Here is a 22,288-nt window from a genome sequence, read left to right on the forward strand (position 1 = left end):
TAGTGCAGGTGACGGAATTCCAGTTGAGCTATTTCAAGTCCTAAAAGATGATGCTGTGAAAGTGGTGCGCTCAATATGCCAGAAAATTTGGAAAACTCAGCATTGGCCATAGGACTGGAAAAGGTCAGTTTTCATTCCAATCCCAAAGAAAGGCTTTGCAGAGTACATCAAGGCTTTGTTTGGCAGAGTACATCTGAGAAACGCTGGGCTGGATGAAGGACAAGCTGGAATCAGGACTGCCGGGAGAAATATCAATAACTTCACATATGCAGATGACACCAACCTTATGGCAGAAAGTGAAGAACTAAGGAGACTCTTGATGAAAACAAAAAGCCCAGATGTACTCTGCATATAAGTTAAATAAGCAGGGTGACAATATGCAGCCTTGACGTACTCCTTTCCTGATTTGGAACCAGTCTGTTGTTCCATGTCCAGTTCTAACTGTTGCTTCCTGACCTGCATACAGATTTCTTAAGAGGCAAGTCAGGTGGTCTGGTATTCCCATCTCTTGAAGAATTTTCCACAGTTTGTTGTGGTCCACACGGTCAAAGGCTTTGGCATAGTCAATAAAGCAGAAGTAGATGTTTTTCTGGAACTCTCTTGCTTTTTCAATGATCCAACGGATGTTGGCAATTTGATCTCTGGTTCCTCTGGCTTGTCTAAATCCAGCTTGAACATCTGGAAGTTCACGGTTCACATACTGTTGAAGCCTGGCTTGGAGAATTTTGAGCATTACTTTACTAGTGTGTGAGGTGAGTGCAATTGTGCGGTAGTTTGAGCATTCTTTGGCTTTGCCTTTCTTTGGGATTGGAATGAAAACTGACCTTTTCCAGTCCTGTGGCCACTGCTGAGTTTTCCAAATTTGCTGGCATATTGAGTGCACCAGTTTCACAGCATCATCTTTTAGGATTTGAAATAGCTCAACTGGAATTTCATCACCTCCACTAGCTTTGTTCCATTATTTCTCGATAAAACTGGAAAAAAGGGGCACAAGAAGTCTTATTTGGCTAGTGAATATATCACTAACATTCAAATAGAATGAATAAAACGTACTGTAATGCCAGTCAGTATGCAGGTTAGGAAGCAACAGTGAGAATTGGACATGGAACAACAGACTGGTTTCAAATAGGAAAAGGAGTACGTCAGGGCTATATATTGTCACCCTGCTTATTTAAATGATATGCAGAGTACATCATGAGAAATGCTGGGCTTTAAGATGCACAAGCTGGAATCAAGACTGCCAGGAGAAATATGAATAACCTCAGATATGCAGATCACACCACCCTTATGACAGAAAGTGAAGAGGAACTCAAAAGCTTCTTGATGAAAGTTAAAGTGGAGAGTGAAAAAGTTGGCTTAAAGCTCAATATTCAGAAAACTAAGATCATGGTATCTGGTCCCATCACATCATGGCAAATAGATGGGAAAACAATGGAAACAGTGACAGTCCTTATTTTTTTGGGCTCCAAAATCACTGCAGATGGTGATTGCAGCCATTAAACTAAAAGACATTTGCTCCTTGGAAGAAAAGTTGTAACCAACCTAGATAGCATATTCAAAAGCAGAGACATGACTTTGTCAACAAAGTTCTGTCTAGTCAAAGCTATGGTTTTTCAGGTAGTCGTGTATGAATGTGAGAGTTGGAGTATAAAGAAAGCTGAGTGCCAAAGAATTGATGTTTTTGAACTACGGTGTTGGAGAAGACTGTTGAGAGTCCCTTGGACTGCAAGGAGATCAAACCAGTCATTCCTAAAGGAAATCAGTCCTAAACATTAATTGGAAGGACTGATGTTGAAGCTGAAACTCCAAAACTTTGGCCACCTGATGTGAAGAACTGACTCATCTGAAAAGACCTTGATGCTGCGAAAGATTGATGGCAAGAGGAGAAGGGGACGACAGAGGATGAGATGGTTGGATGGCATCACTGACTCAATGGACATGAGTTTGAGTGAACTCCAGGAGTTGGCGATGGACAGGAAGGCCTGGCGTGCTGCAATCCATGGGGTCACAAAGACTTGGACACAACTGAGCGACTGAACTGAACTGGATTGACCTGTATCACCATATAAGCTTAAATCATACAACATGCTGGTTTGATTTACATATATAGTGAAAATCATTACCACAATAGGTTTAGCTAACATTCAGCATCTCATATAACACCCAGCGTTTCCTAAGTAAAAAAAAAAGAAAATTCGTCTTGTGATGAGAATTCTTGGATTTACTTTTAACAACTTTCCTGTATATCATAGAGCAGTGTTAACTATAGTCATCATGTTGTACATTGCATTCTTAGTACTTATTTATCTTATAACTGGAAGTGTGTACCTTCTGAGTGTTGTTGTTTAGTTGCTAAGTCCTGTCTGATTCTTTGTGACGCCATGGACTGTAGTCCCCCAGGTTCATCTGTCCATGGGATTTCCCAGGCAAGAATACTGGAGAGAGTTACCAGTTCCTTCTTCAGGGGATCTTCCTGAGCCAGGGGCCAAGCCCACGTCTCCTGCATCTCCTGCATTGGCAGGCGGATTCTTTACCACTGAGCTACCAGGGAAGCCCACCTTATGACTACCCTTCCTTCATTCTCCTTCCCTCTATGTCCTCGTAATGCATTTATCTTATCCAGTCTTTCATTAGTCACGCATATGTATTTTGCTTATCTTTGCCCTAAAAATTCTACTCCTACTACCAACAGGCTATATAATGCTAAGAGGACAATAAGTACTATGCTTTTCTGACACTTGATTAACACTTGCATCTAGCACAGTGATTTTCAGAGAATTGAATTTAAGTGACTAAAACAAAAAATGACTCAAAATTATTCCATCAAGTTTTGCTTTCTTTACAGCACTCATCAGTATCTGAAATTATCCTGATTTGTGTTTCTCTCTCTTGCACTTGAATGTAAGTCCCTAGTCCTTGTCTTATTCACTACCCTCTTCCCAATACCTACAACAAAACTGAGCATGCAATGTTCAATGAATGAATTTCAAAAAATCTGGCTTTGTATAATACTAAACTAGAATATTCCCTACCACCTCTAAGAAAAAGTCATACACTGTTGTATTTTTCATCCCCTGAAACTGTGCCAAAAGACAGAAAAACAATACATAAATAAAAATTCTATTTTCCCCCATGTTTGCAGTCATTTTCATCTTTTGTTGCCACTCAAAAGCATTCTTTCATCTGCAAGCAAAATATTTGAAGAGAAGAAAGCTTATATAGCCCAGAATGCAGAAGTAAAATTATTAAGGCACCTTGATAAGTACAATGGTTAAAAATACAAACAGAAGAACCTGTTTAAATGCGGGAGCTTTTTTCGTTTTGAATCAACAATCATAAGACAGTGTTAATTTTCAGACATTCAACAATATGGGTCAGTCTTAAGAGTAAATGATCAAAAGCTTAATCTAACCACATCATATACAATCCTATGTTGCTTCACACTTTGACAGAATTATAAAATGCTTAAGTAAAGTGAAAAGTAAACAGTAATCAATAAGCACATTCAATTTATAATCTTTCAACCCTGCTTCAGGGCTCTCTTTTAGTAATTTTTCACATTCATTCCTCCTACAGAGGAGAACTGCCTGAGCTTGATAACATCATTGCTTGTGACCGTAGGCAAGCTTCAGTTAGTTAACCTCTGTGCATGAACTCCTCAACTGTAAAATGAGCAAATAGGCACCTATCACATGTGGCTGCTGTGGGAATTAAATAAGATAGTCTAAGTTAAAAGTTTAGAACACTGCCTGGCATATAATAAGTTCTCAAAAGCTTAGTGGTATTGCCATCATCTGCCTAAAATGTCATATAGTGAACTCGGAAGAACAGCAACTATGATGTAAGAAAATGAGTGACTGGCTACAAGAAAAGATGAGTCATCACAGCTGGCAGTACTTGTCTCTGACAAGTACAGGAAGGACCTAGCATCCACGGAGTGCTTTATGTGCCAGGCACTATGCTGGGCGCCAAAAAATATTAACCACTGTGACAGACTACTGCAGTTATGGCCCCCGCCTCCTTGATCCCCTCACACGTTAACTAGATTTGCTCATGTGACTTGCGTTGGTCTATGACACCAGCAAACATGGAGCAAGCTAGGCTCGATATGTGCTTGCACACTGCGGCTTTGCCTTCTCTTGCTGCGGGGAACTCTATTCCTACCCTGGGAACAAGTTTGGATTAGCCTCTTGATAAGAGGCCACAAGAAAATACCCACCCCGGGCTGCGGCCCCAGACATGTAAGGCCAGAGTAAGCAATTTAGACAATCTAGCTCCAGATAATAAGAACATTCCAGTCAACTAGGAAACATGAGAATGTTTTTGATTTATGCCACCAAGTTTTGGGGATGGTTTGTTATGCAGCAAAAGCTAACCAAATACAACCTCTATACGAATGGAGACACTGTTTTACAGATGAGCAAAGATTCCCAACACTAGTAACTCAGGTTGGTTCCAAAAGCTTTTTATACCACACAAAGCCACCTCTTTATGCTATACTCTGAGGTTCCAGATTAAAAGGGGATCTCTGGAAACTTTTTTCTAGAACCCTTTTTAAAGCAGTAAGTAATCTTTCCTCTCTACCAGGAATCAGCACACTATGGTCAAAGGGCTAGATTCAACTCACTGACTGTTTTGTGTGCTTTATGAGCCAAGAATGGTTTTTACATTTTAAAATGGCTTAAAATAAAAATAAGAATACTTTGTGACACATGAAAATAATATGAAATTCAAATTTCAGTGTCCATAAATAATTACTAGAATAGAGCCAAGCTCACGTATATATTATGTATGGTTGCTTTTGCACTATTACAGCAGGGTTGGCTGGCTGTGCTGGAGACCATATGGACATCGAAGTCTATCTATTTCCTATCTGGCTCTTTATTTTTAAAAAGGTATGCCAATATCTGCTCAGAATTACTCTCTTGGCATATGTTTTTAAGTTAAACAAAGGACCTTGCCTGGCCTTTAGTGATGAGTAGACTTTTTTTGTACTTTTATCGCCCCTTTTCCGTTCACTGGAAATTATTTTAGCTTATGTCATTTCTCTAGGTTCTCTTTAACTTTTATTTTTGGATAGTCTCTGAATTGGTCTAAGAAAGACAGATAACTTCATTTTCAAAACAGTTATTTGGAACCATTGTGATCTTATATTGGCCAAATGGAACAGACCAGACAGGAAGTAGAAGATGATGTAGGAGAGAGATTTTATTCAGAAGGCCTCTAATTTCCCAGACCTGAGCCTGTGTAACAACCACATAGAAATGGACTTCCCTTTTATTCCTAACAGATTTCAGGGCAGAAGTAGCTATAGTCTCCTCTCTTTTGTGAGATTTGTCTCTAATATTCTCTGGCCACAGTGAACTAAGAAGTTGAGGACTACTACCATTCTACTGACATCCTGCTGCTAATCAGTTAAAGACATGAACTGAAGTAAACACTGATTTTATGTAAGAAAAGAGGTGACCTCAATTTACTTGCCATCCCCCATTTTTATCACTTGTCTTACTACAAGTAAGACTCCCTTGATAGAGATCATAAGTCGTGGTAGAGACTCAGCTGACTCTTGGACTTCGCATTAGCACAAGGGATTAATAAAGAAACTGCCACAGATACCAACCACCCTTGGAGAAGGGCATGGCAGCCCATTCAGTATTTTTACTTGGAGAATTCCATGGACAGAGGAGCCTGGCAGGCTGCAGTCCATAGGGTCATAAAGAGTTGGACACAATTGAAGAGACTTCAGCACGCACACACACACCTATTTATCAAAGACTTTCGAGAGGCATTAGACAGATGCTCCTAATGGCCAATGCAAATGTGAAGGTCCTTAGAACACTGAAGAAGATGAATACGTTTATATGATCAGTCCAAACTTAACTGAACTATTTTGTTAAGCATCAGGCAGTTGAGTCCATACAGAAAATTTACAACAGAAGTTTTATATGTTATTTGAATTAAACATGTTTAGAAAGACAAATTCATTTATCTTTGTGACTACTTAATAGGGATTTTTAAGGTATAAAAAGTGTTTCCCAGGATGGCCTCTCAATTTACATTATTATACAAGTAAATAAGAATTCTAAATTTTAACTGTTAAGCTTGCAACAATATGGTAGTCAGGTTGTAAGTCTGGGTCTCTGGTATATACAATAATATACATCTAAAGAATATGGTTCCATTCTAACTTAGAATTTCAAAGAAATAACAGCTGTCCCAAATAGCCTTTTTTCCCCTATTAATAATTATATCATCAACATACTAGAGTCATCAGCAATTAAAGACTGAAACATCAATTTGGGGATGTTCCTTAGGATTCTCCTTGCCTAAGAACCAGGAACTTTGACCTTAAAAGGGCAGCAGAGTAAGCTGACCAATAGAAAGCCTTTATCTGAAAGAACTATAATAAACTTAACTAATATATGTTGTTAACATTTATATACTATGGACTTCCGTGGTGGTCCAGTGGTTAAGACTCTGCACTTCCACTGCAGGGGGTATGGGTTCTCTCCCTGGTCAGGGCAGTTTCATATGCTGCATGGTGTGCCCAATAAAAGTTATACACTCTATCTTAGCACCTAAATAAGCCTTCCTCCCTTAATCCTTTCTGCTAATTTTAATTTTTCTCTGTCTTCAAATTTCTAGTCAAAAAACCCTTTTCCGAAAACTTCTCCTTGGATTAATCTCATCTGGATCCAGTCACTGATATCCAAGCACATATTGTTTAAATCAAAATAACTGTATTGTTCCTTACTTACACCTTTTATGTTCCTCTTATCTCCTCAATATATTTAGTATTTCCCTTTGTCCTAATATTAATGCATTTTAATTAATGCATTATGATTCACTAATATCATTTAGGTTAGCACAAAAAAGAGCGCAAAGATAAAAAGTTCATTTTCTCATTTCCAATTCTAATATATAACAAGTACTACTCTCTATATTTTAGGTTTATGTGCTAATCTTCTCTTACTTCATTAGACTAAAGTGCTTGAAGCAACGCACCAATGCAACATAGAAAGCCACAGGGAATGTACCTTGATAGTTGAATAGATAAGAGTTCTAGGAACTAGGTGGTTGGTCCCTATTTCATGACAAAATTGATATCAGTTTGTAAGATTAAAAGGAATTTCACAATCTGTATTTTACAAAGCAGTTCTAAAAACAATAATGAACTATAGTCTCTCACGCTTAATTAGAGAACATTTCGAAATGTTAAATCTAGTATGGGGATAGTATTTGGAAAATTTAGCTACAGGGGAAACTCTTTGGTGCAAATCCAATTCTGCTTTTGTACTGATTTAACCTACACTGGAGAAAAGGTCTGTCATTAAGTCACAGATTATGTGAAAGAAAATGTAGGTCATTGTTTTCAAAGAGCAAATTCACACAAAGTTTAACAAACGAAATAACTTTCTCCACCCTCAGAAAAAGCAATATTCCAATTAAGCTTTTTAAACAGTTTAGCTAGTTTATGCAAAAATCAGTTAGAAACGGTGTGCATGGTTTTCTAATATAAGAAGCTATCCAAACCATTACTAACCGAAAAAGTTACTTTAAAAGAAAAAAATTTAGTGTTATATACAACCCCCCCCCCCCAAAAACTGTGCACTATTTTTTTTGACCATGGTTATCTCTGAGAGGAGCATTTGGGAAATGTATTCCAGGCCTTCACCTTTTACTTTTCTCTGCTACATGTGAGTTTTTATAGGGGAAAAAAGCAGATTTTTAAAAAATGAGAAAGTTCAGTCTTAATAAGCAGAGTATATAACTTTTTAAAATATAAAGACCATGTTTTTTTTAGAGCAGTTTTAGATTCACAGCAAAACTGACAGGAAGACACAAAAATCTCCATACACTCCCTGCCCCAACACATGAATAACCTCCTCCTCTTTCAGCACCCTACACCAGAGAAGTAACACTTGCTATAATCAATGCACATACACTGACCATCATTATCACCTGAAGTTCACAGTTACTAAGTTTCACTCTTGGTGGTGTACAGTCTATGGGTTTGGACAAATATGCCCATTATTATAGCACCACTGAGTATTTTCACTGCCTCAAACATCCAAGTTCAACCTATTCATCTCCCTTTCACCGTTCTCAACCCCTGGCAACCACTGATCTTTTTCACATTTTACCTTTTCTAGAAAGTCATATTGTTGGAATCCTACCATATGTATCCTTTTCAGATTGGCTTCACTTAGTAATATGCATTTAAGGTTCATTCATGTCTTTTCATGCTTGAAGGCTCATTTCTTTCTAGCACTGAAGTAATATTCCATTGTCTGGATGTGCTGCCATTTATTTACCAATTCACTGACTAAAGGATATTTTGGTGCTTCCAACTTTTGGCAATTATTAATAAAGCTGCTAGAAACAATTATGTGCAGGTTCTATGTAGACATAAGTTTTCAACTCCTGTAGGTAAATACCAACATTTACAGAAGTTCTGAGTCACCCATCAATATCATGAGAATTAAAATGAAGGCATCCAGCGCACTGCCATTCTGCAATGTCTTCAAACTTTATCAAAATATATACTGAGCCAGGCCAGTATATTTTGGAGTTAATGTTTAGTCCATCTCCTCCTTTAAGGCGCCATTTCTTGCTGCTGTCAGTATATCTACTTTTAGAAGTACCTTCTCACACCTGTTGCTTCACATTTCCTATGAATCTTTCAGCTCCAGAACATCTTGACTGTGCTTGCAAAATGCCTGAAAACAAGCTGCCCAAAGCCTACTTTAACTAAAAAAAAAAATTACCAAATATAAAATTATAATTCTGACTCATTTTTTAAAATTCTTTCAAACTCTATAGTTGTTTTTTTTACACTGAATGATGACTCAACAGTCCAAAATGTTTATTTGTTGTGTGATTTCTACCTCCTTTTTCCTAATTTAATTCTCTAGTTCTAGGATTAGGGACAAAAGATGAGTTTATAATCCAAGAATTTGAGCTCTAGCTCATCATCCTCCTAACCTTTCATTAAACAATGGTTATCAAGGTGGTTAAAAAAAAAGATGGTAAAGTTAGTTCAAACTTGGATGTCTTGAAATCTGCTTGTATAGCATTTTAAATCTGCTTGTGTAGCATTTTTAGAAGATAACATAAAAATGTGGGATGACTGTCTTCAAAAACAAACAACTATGTCTTTTTAAGAAATTCTTAACTGTGGGGTTTCCCATCAGAGTTGTCACAGAAATTTGATTCCAAGTTACAGTGTCCCAGGCGCCTACTGTTTAGCCTCACATTACTACTAGCATGTACCAACAAACAAAAATAAAACAATAAAACTACATGGCTCTCTATAACCTAAAGGGGTGGGCTGGTGTGGGAGGTGGGAGGGAGGTTCAAGAGGGAGGGGACATATGTATACTTATGGCTGATTCATGTTGAGGTATGGCAGAAGCCAACACAATACTGTAAAGAAATTATCCTTCAATTAAAAATAAATAAAAAAACACAACTGCATGGCCACCAATAAACACATTCAAATGCTAACAAGACAATTACAGCAAAGACAGTATTATATTAATATAGCTTTTAAAAGTTCACATTCATTATGCCATTTTATCCCATGAGGCCACCCTGTAAGTCAGGGGTCCATTTAACACATGAAAAAAAGACCGAAACTTAAAGTTTAAATCACTTGCACAGAACCATACAGCTAATCACAAATGGCAGAATCCAAAACCAAGGACACAGTGATACAGAGAAAGAAATAATTTTGTAAGTCAGGCCTATCTGAATTTAAATCCTACCATTTATGACTTGTAAGATTGGAATGGACAGTCCATGACTCCACTCTGTACACTGCTTAATCTCCAGTGTCTGGAACCAGTGTAAGTAAATAGCAGGTATCAGTAAATATATGTTAAAAAAAATTACCCCCCCAAAAATCACAACTTCTTTGGATCTGTTTCCTCATCTGTAAATGGAAAACATAAGTCCCTGCTTCATATCTGCTGATGTAATGTATATACAAACATCTGGTAGTTATTTAAGAATTCACAGACCTGACTGTTTGGTGGTTTTTTCACAAGACCACTCATCCCTTTACTTCTCCCATAGGCTCCAAGGAAGTAGCAGAAAACATATTTCAGCATGACTGGCAGGCAAGCTGGTGGTAATGCAGATGGGCATATAAAGAACTAAACTGGTGTGGTTCAGTAAGGTAGCCTGCTGTTCTCTTTATCTAACACAGAAATGACAAAGGATCTTCTAGAAGAATCTGTCAGCTTGCTTGCTAATTTCAAAACAGAAAGTTCTGGTGAGGAGGGAAGCACCTAATCTCTAAGACACAAAAAAGAAAGGAGGGAGGGATATCTAAAGATAAATAACACAATAAAAATACTGAAGTGAGGAGATCCAGAGTACCCATACTGAAATAATTCAGCCTAAGAAGGGGCCCATCCACTTCTCTGTAATGTAGCATGTTCTTTCCAGTAAATCTAATTCTAATGGATGAAGAGGTCTTTAGGACCACTGCTAAATTCTGCCAACAGAGATAGAAACAAAAGGTAGGTACTTTTGATACAAAAGCTTAAAAGCAAAGGGAAATGGTGCTGCAAATGCTACCATCGAGAATATGAAAAGACAACTCACAGAAAGGGAGCAAATATTTGCAAATCACGTATCTGCTAAGGGACTTGTACCCAAAATCACAAAGATCTCTAGGAACTCGGTAATAAAGATAAATAACCCAATATTAAAATGGGCAAAGGACCAGAGTAGACATTTCTCCAAAGAAAATACACAAATGATCAATAAGCACATAAAATGATGCTCAACATTATCAGCCACTGCTGCTGCTGCTGCTAAGTCGCTTCAGTCGTGTCCGACTCTGTGCGGCCCCATAGATGGCGGCCCACCAGGCTCCCCCGTCCCTGGGATACTCCAGGCAAGAACACTGGAGTGGGTTGCCATTTCCTTCTCCAATGCATGAAAGGGAAAAGTGACAGTGAAGTTGCTCAGTCGTGTCCAACTCTTCACGACCCCATGGTCTGCAGCCTACCAGGCTCCTCCGTCCATGGGATTTTCCAGGCAAGAGTACTGGAGTGGGGTGCCATTGCCTTCTCCTATCAGCTACTAGGGAAATGCAAATCAAAACTACAAAGAGAAACCACTTCACACCCACTAGGATGATAAAACAAAACAGATGGACAACGTCCATCTGCAAACAAATGCATAAACAAGTTGTTACATATACACAATGGAATATTACTCAGCTATGAAAAACAACACATTTGAGTCAGTTCTAATGAGGTGGATTAAACTGTAGCCTATTACACAGAATGAAGTCAGAAAAAGAAACACCAATACAGTATATTAATGTACGTATATGGAATTTAGAGAGACGGTAACAACAACCCTATATGCAAGACAGCAAAAGAGACACAGACTTTTGGACTCTGTGGGAGAAGGTAAGGGTGGGATGATTTGAGAGAATAGAACTGAAACATGTACCTTACCATAAGTAAAACAGATGACCAGTGCAAGTTCAAAGCATGAAACAGGGCACTCAAAGCCAGGGCTCTAGAACAACCCAGAGGGATAGGGTGGGGAGGGAAGTGGAAGGGGTGTTCTGGATGCGGAGGACACATGTGTACCTGTGGCTGATTCATGTCGATGTATGGCAAAAACCACCACAATATTGTAAAGTAATTAGCCTCCAATTTAAATAAACTAATTTTTTAAAAACAGATTTACAATAATAAATAAATATGTATGGCTTGGTGAGGACATGGACAAACTGGAACTCTCATACATTGCTAGCAGGAATGTAAAATGATGAAGCTGCTTAGAAAAGTTGGAAGATGCCTTAAATGCTAAGTTACCATGTGACTGAACAATTCTACTTCTATGTATATACCCAAGAAAACTGTAAACATATGTCCACACAAAAACTTGTACAGGAATGCTTGTAACAACATTATTTATAATTGTCCAAAAGTGGAAATGACTCAAATTTATCTATCCATTGATGAATGGATAAACAAAATGTGATAGATCCATACAGCAGAATTTATTAATAAAGAGAAATAAAATACTGATACATACTACAACTCAGATGAACCTGAAAAATATTGTACTAAGTGAAAGAAACCAAACACAGAAAAGAAAGGTACATACTTTATGATTTCATATATATGAAACATCCTGAATAGACAAATCCATAGGGACGGAAAATAGATTAGTGGTTGCCAGGGGCTGAGGGAAAATGCAGTTGGGAGGGCCTGTTCATTGGTACAGGATTTACTGGGGTGATGAAAATATGCTGGAATTAGATAGCGGAAATAGTTACATAACTAAAACCCATTGGGTTGTACACTGGGCGAATTTTAGTGTGTGAATGTTATATCTCAATAAACTTTAAAAGCAAAGGTGGATAAAAATATATGCACTGTGGAAGAAAATTCTCCTAACTTCACACTCTAACTTTCAGAGAGTGGCAAGTGGAAGTAGGAACACAGATATCTCATACTGTGCATCCTATGGATCCTCATGAAGATAGTGCCTGCTATTTCTCAGGCACTGCGAGAAATCCATTGAATTCTCCAAATAAGTCCCCTAAGGATAAGCCTCAAGACACAATTAGGTACAAAGGTCACAGGAGCCTGCAGTTAAAGTCAACAGAGATACTGAGGAAACTCAATGTGACGCTTCTCTCATCACGGAAGCTAGGTTTGCCCTAGCCCACCCAGAGGACACCAGAACCTTACCACTAGCATCATCACCTCAAAACTGAATTCAAAGGCTTTCTTGGTGGCTCACTGGTGAAGAATCCTCCTGCCAATGCAGGAGACATGGGCACAAGTAACAGATACATGTTGTTGTTGTTCAGGCACTAAGTCATGTCCAACTCTTTGCGACCCAATGGACTGCAGCACACCAGGCTTCTCCCTTAAATTTCATGGAGTTTGTCCAAGTTCATGCCCATAATAAATAGATGGGGGTGGTACAATTCCAACCAAAGGAAATTTAGTCAAGTTTAATATATATTAAAGTTATTTAAACTGAAATTTAAGTGAAAAAGGTGAAAAGATAAGGGTATATGCAGAAAATAGTACCTAAAGTTGCAGAAATCTCAAGTCAGGCTTGAAGCTTAATTATAATATAAAGTAATAGAAAAACTAGCCAATAATAGAAGAAAAATACTAACTTCCATATAAGACTTGTGGGCCAAAAGCAGCATTATTTCCCCAGTAAAATGCCACTATATTCTATTTATACAGCAATTCAAACCCCCCGCCCTCGCTCCAGCCACGCTCTCATTTTAGTCTCACAAAAACCTGAAAAGATGTCATTGTCAGCAAGGTCAGTCTGACTTCAAAGCCTAAACCTTCAGTATCACACAATTCTGCTTCCTATAAAACTAAAAATTTATACTTTTTCTCAAACTATAAACAAACATCAAAGACAAAGATATTTTATTAAAACCAAGTGGTGAATATGTATTTATTGAATTTTTATTCATTATTCCTTAATTCTACTAGTATTCCTTATACATATTTTTTAAGTCTTTTTAACTTTACATTTACTGAACATTTTAAAAAAAGCAAAAAAATGAAACAAAAATATTTGCAACAAAGTGACAAAGAGTTTAATATGCCTCATATTTAACAGCCCTCTCCCAAATCTACTAATCACAGACAAACCAAAAGAAAAATGAGCAAAGGATCTGAAAAGCATATTAAACACTGAAATATCATCAAATCTGGCAAAGAAGAAAAGACCAAAATAATCAATGTTAACGTGAAGAAACCCAGGCCTAGCCTCTATGGGCACTCTGGACCTGGTTGCCCCTGAATCACCTCATTCACGTTTTTTTTAATATCCCACAAGTTGGCATGTTTGTCTCTCCTTTAACTGAACTCTTAAAGGACATCTTAATCCTTTTCACATCCCCAATAACTGGCGTCTACCCTCTAAGTGACACTCATGAATCACCTAAGCAGTATGTGGATGAAAGACAAAATCATAGCAATCAGAAATATCTGGGCCTGAGATGACAGTGAAGAAGGCTAGACTCTGACAGTATTACTTCCTGAGGCCTCTGCATCTTATCATCCACCCAGCTGCTAAAAGCAAAAAATAAAGATTGAGTCATCAATGATTTCTCCTTTCACACGCAGATTAAGAACAGCCAATATGTATTATGAAAATAAAGCCTTAAATTACTCAGAAAAATATCAATTTCTTATACTTTACCATTTAAAAGCTTCATAAGGCAGAAGAGTGTTTCTAATGAATAGTCAACAAAATTGTGACTCTCAGATTTCCCATTTCTACAATGTATCCTAGTTTACTACTGTGATTAAAGCAATAATTATCTGAAGCCAAAGATAGTTGGTACAACTTAAAAAAGCTATGCAAAAAACACTAAACAACTATATTCCTAGATGTAAGCCATATTTAACCTAGTGTTAAAGGTTAATGTATAGCAATGATTTGTGAGTTAAAAAACACTATTGGCATAAGTCAAATAAAATAATGACTATAAGGAGAAAAAAATTGCCCTCATCCTCAAATAGGCCCTTTTCGTAATACAGATTGGTATGTTCTTGGTGGGGTTACTGGTGACATACCAATCTTTCCTCTTGAAAATAAAGATATGTCTTTTACTAAATGTCAGGAGACAAATGAAAAATGCTTCAATTTTTACCATTTTTTACTTCTACAGTTAAAAAAAGAACTTGTTCAGTAATTCACCAAAATCAAATTCAAACATAAATATCTTTTGGCTTTTTAACATTCATATAGAGTAGCATTTAATAAGTGAAATGGATTATATTAAAGACATTATTCTGAAATTACACATAAATTCATGATGATTCTCCAAAATAAAATAATAAAGAACATAATTATTGACATATAATTAAGAACATATATAATAAGTTTTGGCTGCTGAAGTTTAAAATTCAAAAAGAAATAAATTTGCATTCAGGTTAACAAAGAAGGGGAAAAAAGGCATCCCAAAAGAGTCACTGCCTCAGAAGAGGGTATAAAAAGTTTTAATGCAAATAAAGATTACTATAATAAGTATTAGTGACTAGCCAATCATAAATTCTTAACATTTCAGAAAAGCAGATAATTTTTAACTTAGTGCCACAGACAAACTCATTTTAAATTTCATATATGAAAAATCCACTTTTTTCTGGGTAAAGGAGAAGAGAACTTAGCAAAAATTCTCTTAATCTTATCAAAAATGTAGTCCTCATCTTATCAAGAACTACTAAAACCCAGCAAGAAATACAGGCATATTTAATAGATAACCTAATGACAACACAGTAGATACATTTATCTAAGATCTTTTTACTGGTAAAAAAGAGAGATGAAACTGTGATATAATAGAACACACAGTAAATGAAAAGGAGAAGGAAAATGGTTTATAAAGCAATAGACCAATCTTCAAGATATTTTGAGTGAATAAAGGTATAAAATACAGTATGTTACCTTTCGCATTGAAAGGGGCAGGAGACTGTGTGTGTGTATGCGTGTGTGTACACGCTTTTGGTGGTCTATACCAAAATCAGCTTTGGAAAAATACATATGAAACTGTTAACACAAGGGTTATTTGGGGGGAGGATAAAATGGTAGCTGGAAAGTAGTAAAAGGTAAGCTTTCCCTCATTTCATCTGCTTGTGTATTTTGAATCTGAGCAATGTGAATGTATGTATATCAAAAGAAAAAATTAAAAGTACTTTACCTTGCACCATTGTTCCTAATGACTTCCACAGTTTCTTCAACAAAATATCGATCCTTGATGTACGCAAAAATATCATCACAAATTTCATGTAAGCGTGAACGATGGGTGAGGTTGGTCAAGTATAAAACTGGAACAATTAGTGGTTCTGGAAAGCTCTGAAGATTCTGTCTCGCTTTTCTTTCTGACTCAAGTGCTTCCTGATAGGTGAGTCCAGGTCTGCCCGTCACAGCACAGCTCCACACAAGACTGTTGCACAGAATGGTTCGCTCAAAAAAGTCACTGATTCAAAAACAAAAACAAAAATGCATTACCTGTCATTCACAAGTTTTATATTAAAAGCTGACAAAGGATTGAGCCTTTATTGCAAAATTTTATACAGAATCATATAACTCATACAAAAATTTAGGGACTGGTCAATCTATACATTAATACAAACATAAGAAAAAGTATATTTAAACTAGACATTTATAGTTTTCAATTTAAAGGTACATTCGGCCAAAATTGGACTGTGATTTCTATCAGTTTTGAAACTGCGTGAAACAAAATAACTCAGCCTTTCTTTTTCCTTCTAATTTTTAAGCTTTCTATTCCAAAGCAGTCAAAACACTGAATTCAAGCACTTGACTATGAATTTTGAAAGGGTTTAACATAATAGTGAAAAACTGGGAAATCTAAGCATCTAACAATAAGAGAAAAATTAAATAAATTATAGTACTTCATACAATGAAAACTCACAGTCATGAAACAGTAAGAGAGTTCTTAAATAATGTAAACAGGAAAGACAACTTTCCAGTTTGCTTCCATCCTATATTTTTTTCAAAGTAAAAGCTTACCAAGACAACTAATGGTTCCCAAGGGAAAAAGTGGGTGGGACAAATTGGGAGATTGGGATGGACATATATACACTACTATATATAAAACAGATAACTAACAAGGGTCTACTGAATAGCATGGGAATTCTACTCAATACTCTGTAACAACCTATTATAGGAAAAGAATCTAAAGTAGATACACATACATGTATAACTGAGTCACTTTGCTGCACACTTGAAACTAATACAACACTGTAAATCAACTATACTCCAAAAAAAATGTAATAAGTAAATATATTAAAAAAGCTTATCAAAACAATATATAGAATATGGTCCACTTGTGTTAAAATAAAAGAAAGAAAAAAAAGAAAGATGGAAGGAAAGTAGAGAAATGACTTAAGGAAGCATAAAATATTTCTGGAATTGTAATACAAAATATATTATATGTTATATTAATACAAAAATCAAGGTAACAGCTACAGAATGGGGATGGGATTAAGGGACCATTCTACTCAGTGTTTTTCTACACTGTTGGGATTTCTTACTACAGCACTGATTTCTCTTCAAAACTTTAATTTGGTCATTTTTAAAATGCAAGAGATCTAGTATAGAGATAGACTTCTAAGGTATATTAAGTAGAAAAAACTCAATCACTGAATGATATAATTCCACATGCATTAATATAGTAATAGCAAAAATGTGCAAAGGTTTGCATTTATACAAATACCATAAACAGATGTTCCCTATGGAGAAAGGGAGGAACTGGGAAGGAAGAAAAGAAAATTTGTCATTCTAAATATTTCCATATTGTTTGAATTTGTAAAAGTATTTAGTTGATTGCTGGAGGTCTTAGTTGCAACACACGGGATCTTTGATTCTTGTTGAGGCATGCAGGATCTTTACTTGTGGCATGTGGGATCTAGTTCCCTGACTAGGAACTGAACCCACTCCCCTTGCATGGAGAGTGTGGAGTCTCAGCCATTCAACCACCAGCAAAGTCTCTATTTGAATTTTTATGATGAGTATTCATGTTTTTGTAACAAAAATATTTTTAAATGGAAAAGGGTTAGAAATATGCAAAAAGATTAACAATAGTTGCCTCTAAGTGGCAAGATTTGGGTAAATATTTTGCCCTCTTCTATATTTTGGTCTCCTTTTCAACAATTATGTGTAACCAACATAACTCACAATTCTCTAACTTTTCCTCCTTCCTGAGATCCACCTTCCCTTCTTACCGTCATTCTAAAATTTGTTAAAAACTATTACATGAGTATTTCCTCATTAGGATATCTGTCCAGGTTACCCTTACAGTAGGGTCTGATTTTCAAAGAAGATTTGGAGTAATTCCATTAAGATAGTTTCATTTGTATATTTGTCTGTAGTCTACAAGAACAACAAAAAATAAAACCTATGGAAGTAAAGAGAAACTAATCATACCTTAACATAAATGAGATCTAAAGCGATAACACACAAGCCACATTCCACGACTGTGCCTGCATGCTGGGCTGTTTCAGTCGTGTCTGACTCTTTGAGACCCTGTGGGCTGTAGCCTGCCAGGCTCCTCTGTCCGTGGGATTCTCCAAGCGAGAATATTGAAGTGGTTTGCCATGCCCTCCCTCCAGGGGATCGTCCTGATCCAGGGATTGAAGCAGCGTTTCCTGTGTCTCCTGCATTAGCAGGTGAGTTCTTTACCACTAGCGCCATCTGGAAAGCTCAGACTAATTGAGTACAAAGGAAAATCCTTTTGAAGTATGTACCTTTTAGTAATGGAGATAATGGGTGCACATCATTAAAATACAAAGTAAAAAGTGATTATCTTTACTAGACAGAGGCAGATATCCTTTGGGAATTCAGAGGAAGGGAACAAGGAGAGACAGGCACAAACAAGAAATGCTAGGAAACATCTTTGGGGGGGAAGTGGCATTAAAAGTTAGGATGAAATGGAAAAGTAGAGTTGAAGAAAAAACATGTCAGAGAGAAAAAACAATGAATATAATCTGATTTTTATAATAAAATCTATGTCAGATAAATAATTTATTAGCTAAGTGAGAGGCAAGAGACTTACCCAATCAAGGGTTATCAATAGTGCAGAATAAAATGAACGAACAGATAGATCTTGGAAGAGGTCTTATTCAATTTTTACTGCCTAAAACTGCAGTTCACTTAGAAAGCTTCATAAAAAGTCTTAAACTTTTTCCTTTAGAAACAAACATAGGTTCCCAAGCCACATATTTAATGTGCATGAGATATTCTAATAATTTAAGCTGTATCTAGTGGCTCAGAGGTTAAAGCATCTGCCGCAATGCGGGAGACCTGGGTTCAATCCCTGGGTCAGGAAGATTCCCTGGAGAAGGAAATGGCAACCCACTCCAGTACTCTTGCCTGGAGAATCCCATGGACGGAGGAGCCAGGTGGGCTACAGTCCACAGGGTCTGAGACACGTGGACTGTAGCGACTCACTCAGACACGACTGAGGACTTCACTTTCACAGGTGACCGCTGCACTATGAGGAGAGGAAGAAGGGGTGCTAATCTCCACACAGTCAAAAATCTGCGTGTGACCTTACAATCAGCTCTCCTTACTCATAGTCAGCTGTAAGGAAGTGAGGTGAAACGAAAGTCGCTCAGTTGTGTCAGTCTCTTTGTAACCCCATGGACTATACAGTCCATGGAATTCTCCATGCCAGAATACTGGGTAGCGTATCCCTTCTCTAGTGGATCTTCCCGACCCAGGAATAGAACCAGGGTCTCCTGCATTGTAGGCAGATTCTTTACCAACTGAGCTACCAGGTAAGCCCCAACTCTAAGGAAAAATACACTTCAAATCTAGCTATTTTACACATTAACTAGTCTCTGGTTGTGCTCAGTCACGTCCAGCTCTTTGTGACCCCATGGGCTGTAGTCTGCCAAGCTCCTCTGTCCACGTGCAGTTTTCCAGGCAAGAATACTGGAGTGGGTTGCCATTTCCTACTCCAGGGGCTCTTCCCAACCCAGGGGCAGGTGGATTCTTTACCACTGAGCCACCTGGGAAGCCCAACTAGTTTAAGACACTGCTATCAAAAACAAAATGGTAGCTACACATACAATTTAAAATTTTCTTGTGGCCACATTTAAAAACTTTTAAAGAAATACTAATGAAATCAATACATTTTATTTAACTCAATATATTCCAAAATATTGCAATATGTAATCAATAATGAGATATTTTACTTTTTTTTTTTGGTACTAAGTCTTCAAAATCCAGTAAATATTTTACATTTATTGTGCATCTTAATTCTGACAGGTGACATTTCAAGTTCTTAATAACCAATGGCTCCTGCATTAAACAACACAGCTCTAGCCATTGTAGGTCGTTATTTAACAGGCTGGGGTATTTGCAGCCATGGCAGGGGGAAGACTTTAGATTGAGCTGCAAAAAACACTACTTATATATTTTGATTAATTTTTTATTTTTGGAGTATAATTGCTTTATAATGTTGTGTTAGTTTCTGCTGTACAAAAATGTGAATCAGCTTATGTATACATATATTTCCCCCTCATCCGTGAGCCTCCCTCCCACCCTATCCCTCATTCCACCCCTCCAGGTCATCAAAAAGCAGGGAGCTAAGCTCCCTGAATAAACGTTATTTAGATTTGTTATCACTGTTCAAAGTACCAAGGAGAGGAATGGTGTAAGTACCACAAACCTCCACTAAACATGTAAATAGACAACAACCAGTGATGTAGAGCTACCTTACTTCACCAGGTTTCCACAGCCTCTTGTAAAGGGTTTCTACTGTTTCCTTTGTGCTTATCTATTCTACAAAGCTGCTGTTACATTATAGTCCTGCTATGTACAAAATCCACCATTAGGAGGAGGGAGGCAGGACACACTACCATAGTGGTGTGGGAAGCAAGGGGAAATAAAGCCCAAAGCTCTCTCTCCCTATTCAACACCCCTGCCAACATGGCACCATCTCTAACATTATACACCTTCACTTCTTCCACATCTGCAATTCTGCTCTTCACCCATTCATCATACTCATTCAAATGTGTGGGGGTTTGTTAATAATACTGAACTCTAGGGGATAGGTTACAGTGCCTCTTCAATTTCAATATTAGAAGGCTATAAATAATGAAAAATTTCCAAGAAGCACATTTTATTATTGTGAGGAAAAATTTATAAAATACAAAGTACTATTTTATATCAGTTTAGACTAATATAGATTATTATGTCTCCAACTGATTGCTATAATACATTCCTTCAACAATCCTCTTTACTAGAAATGGGCATAGTACTAGCCCAGAGGTCAAATCCAGACTTCCACCTGTTTCTCTATTTTTATGGGAACACAATATATTTAGGTATTGCCTATGACTGCTTTCTCACTACAACCACAGAGTTGGGTAGGTGCAACAGACACCTAACAGCCTGGAAAGCCTACAATATTGACTATCTGGCCCTTTAAGAAATTGTTTGATGACCCCTGCCCTTTACTATTATTTCATAAGGAAAAACTGCTTCGGAGTTACCAGGTCAAGTACTGGTAAGAACACACTTCTAAGGGCAACATTTCTGTTAACTTGCTGAGTATCTGGAAAACTAAAAACCTAGTAGAATAAGGTTAAGAATGAAGTGACATAAAAAATAGAAACCAAATACAATTAAGAAAAGATAAATGCAAAGCATACTTTATTTACTTAATGGCCCAAACTATTAACTAGACATACAAGAAAGATTCAGCACAAAACTGCAGAAAAAATCTAAGGGACATAAGCAAACTCCTCCATCTGCAAAATAATTAGTAACTGAGAAACCGATCCATAGGTTAAAAACTAACATAACTCGACTAAAACAGCATATGGCATGCAATGGATGGAAAGTATGGTTTATGAACTTAAAAAAGACATCATGGGTTGATCTAACAATTGCTTTCACTGAAGGGGTTACAAGAGCAGATTACGTGCTAACTATGGCCATTGTAGACTAAACATGTCTTATAGACAGAAAAAGCTGCAAGAGGAAAATTACGTTTGTTTTGCTGAGGGGGAGTTCAATTAATTAAAAATATAAAGTTTAAAGACACTTTAACAAGATATTACTTTGCAATTGGTGCTGCCTCAGTCAGACTTAAGATAGTGACATACAAGGTAAGCTCCTAAAATCTTCAGATGACACTAAGGTGAGGAATGGGTTTCCCACGTGGCGCTAGCAGTAAAAAACCTGCCTGCCAATGCAGGAGATACAAGAGACCAGGGTTCAATCCTGGGGTTGGGAAGATCCCCTGAAGGAGGGCATGGTAATCCATTCCAGTATACTAGCCTCGAGAATCCCGTGGACAGAGAAGCCTGGTGGGCTACAGTCCATAGAGTTGCAAAGAGTCAGACACGACTGAAGCGACTTTGCATGAGTGCAAGGTGAGGAACAGTAATACAGATTTTTAAAATCTGGACAAAGCCTAAAGCACCAATCAACAAAGGTGAAACATATGGCTCCATCTTTCAGGACCCAACTTAGATGTTATCTCCCATTTGAGGGCTTCCTCATCTCCCCAGCAGTTTCCAGCTCCATTGTCTATGTTTCCATTACACTGGCTCCACAGCATATGTGAATTATATCACTGTGTTATAGACACACATTCACTCCTCACTAGTGAGCATTAGTGAAGTCGCTTAGTCTTGTCTGACTCTTTGCGACCCCGTGGACTGTAGCCTATCAGGCTCTTCCATTCATGGGATTTTCTAGGCAAGAATACTGGAGTGGGTTGCCATTTCCTTCTTCG

At 37.3% G+C, this 22,288-nt stretch overlaps 1 protein-coding gene across 2 annotated transcripts in view; it reads right to left on the reverse strand.

Moving 5' to 3' along the window:
* Positions 1-22,288, reverse strand: part of BAZ1A (bromodomain adjacent to zinc finger domain 1A) — an 86,477-nt gene that overhangs the window by 59,502 nt on the left and 4,687 nt on the right. Inside the window, exons 1-2 of one of the 2 annotated variants that reach the window (XM_055556649.1) lie at positions 17,965-17,987; positions 15,716-15,994 (exon numbers count right to left, since the gene is read on the reverse strand). In XM_055556649.1, coding sequence (XP_055412624.1) covers positions 15,716-15,994; positions 17,965-17,972 — 287 coding nt within the window. In that variant the 5' untranslated portion in view covers positions 17,973-17,987. Of the gene's footprint in view, positions 1-15,715; positions 15,995-17,964; positions 17,988-22,288 lie in introns of those variants that run through there. The other variant, XM_055556648.1, reaches the window with a different exon arrangement.

This window comes from Bubalus kerabau, chromosome 19 (genome assembly GCF_029407905.1).
Source record: "Bubalus kerabau isolate K-KA32 ecotype Philippines breed swamp buffalo chromosome 19, PCC_UOA_SB_1v2, whole genome shotgun sequence".
Taxonomy (NCBI): Eukaryota; Metazoa; Chordata; class Mammalia; order Artiodactyla; family Bovidae; genus Bubalus; species Bubalus kerabau.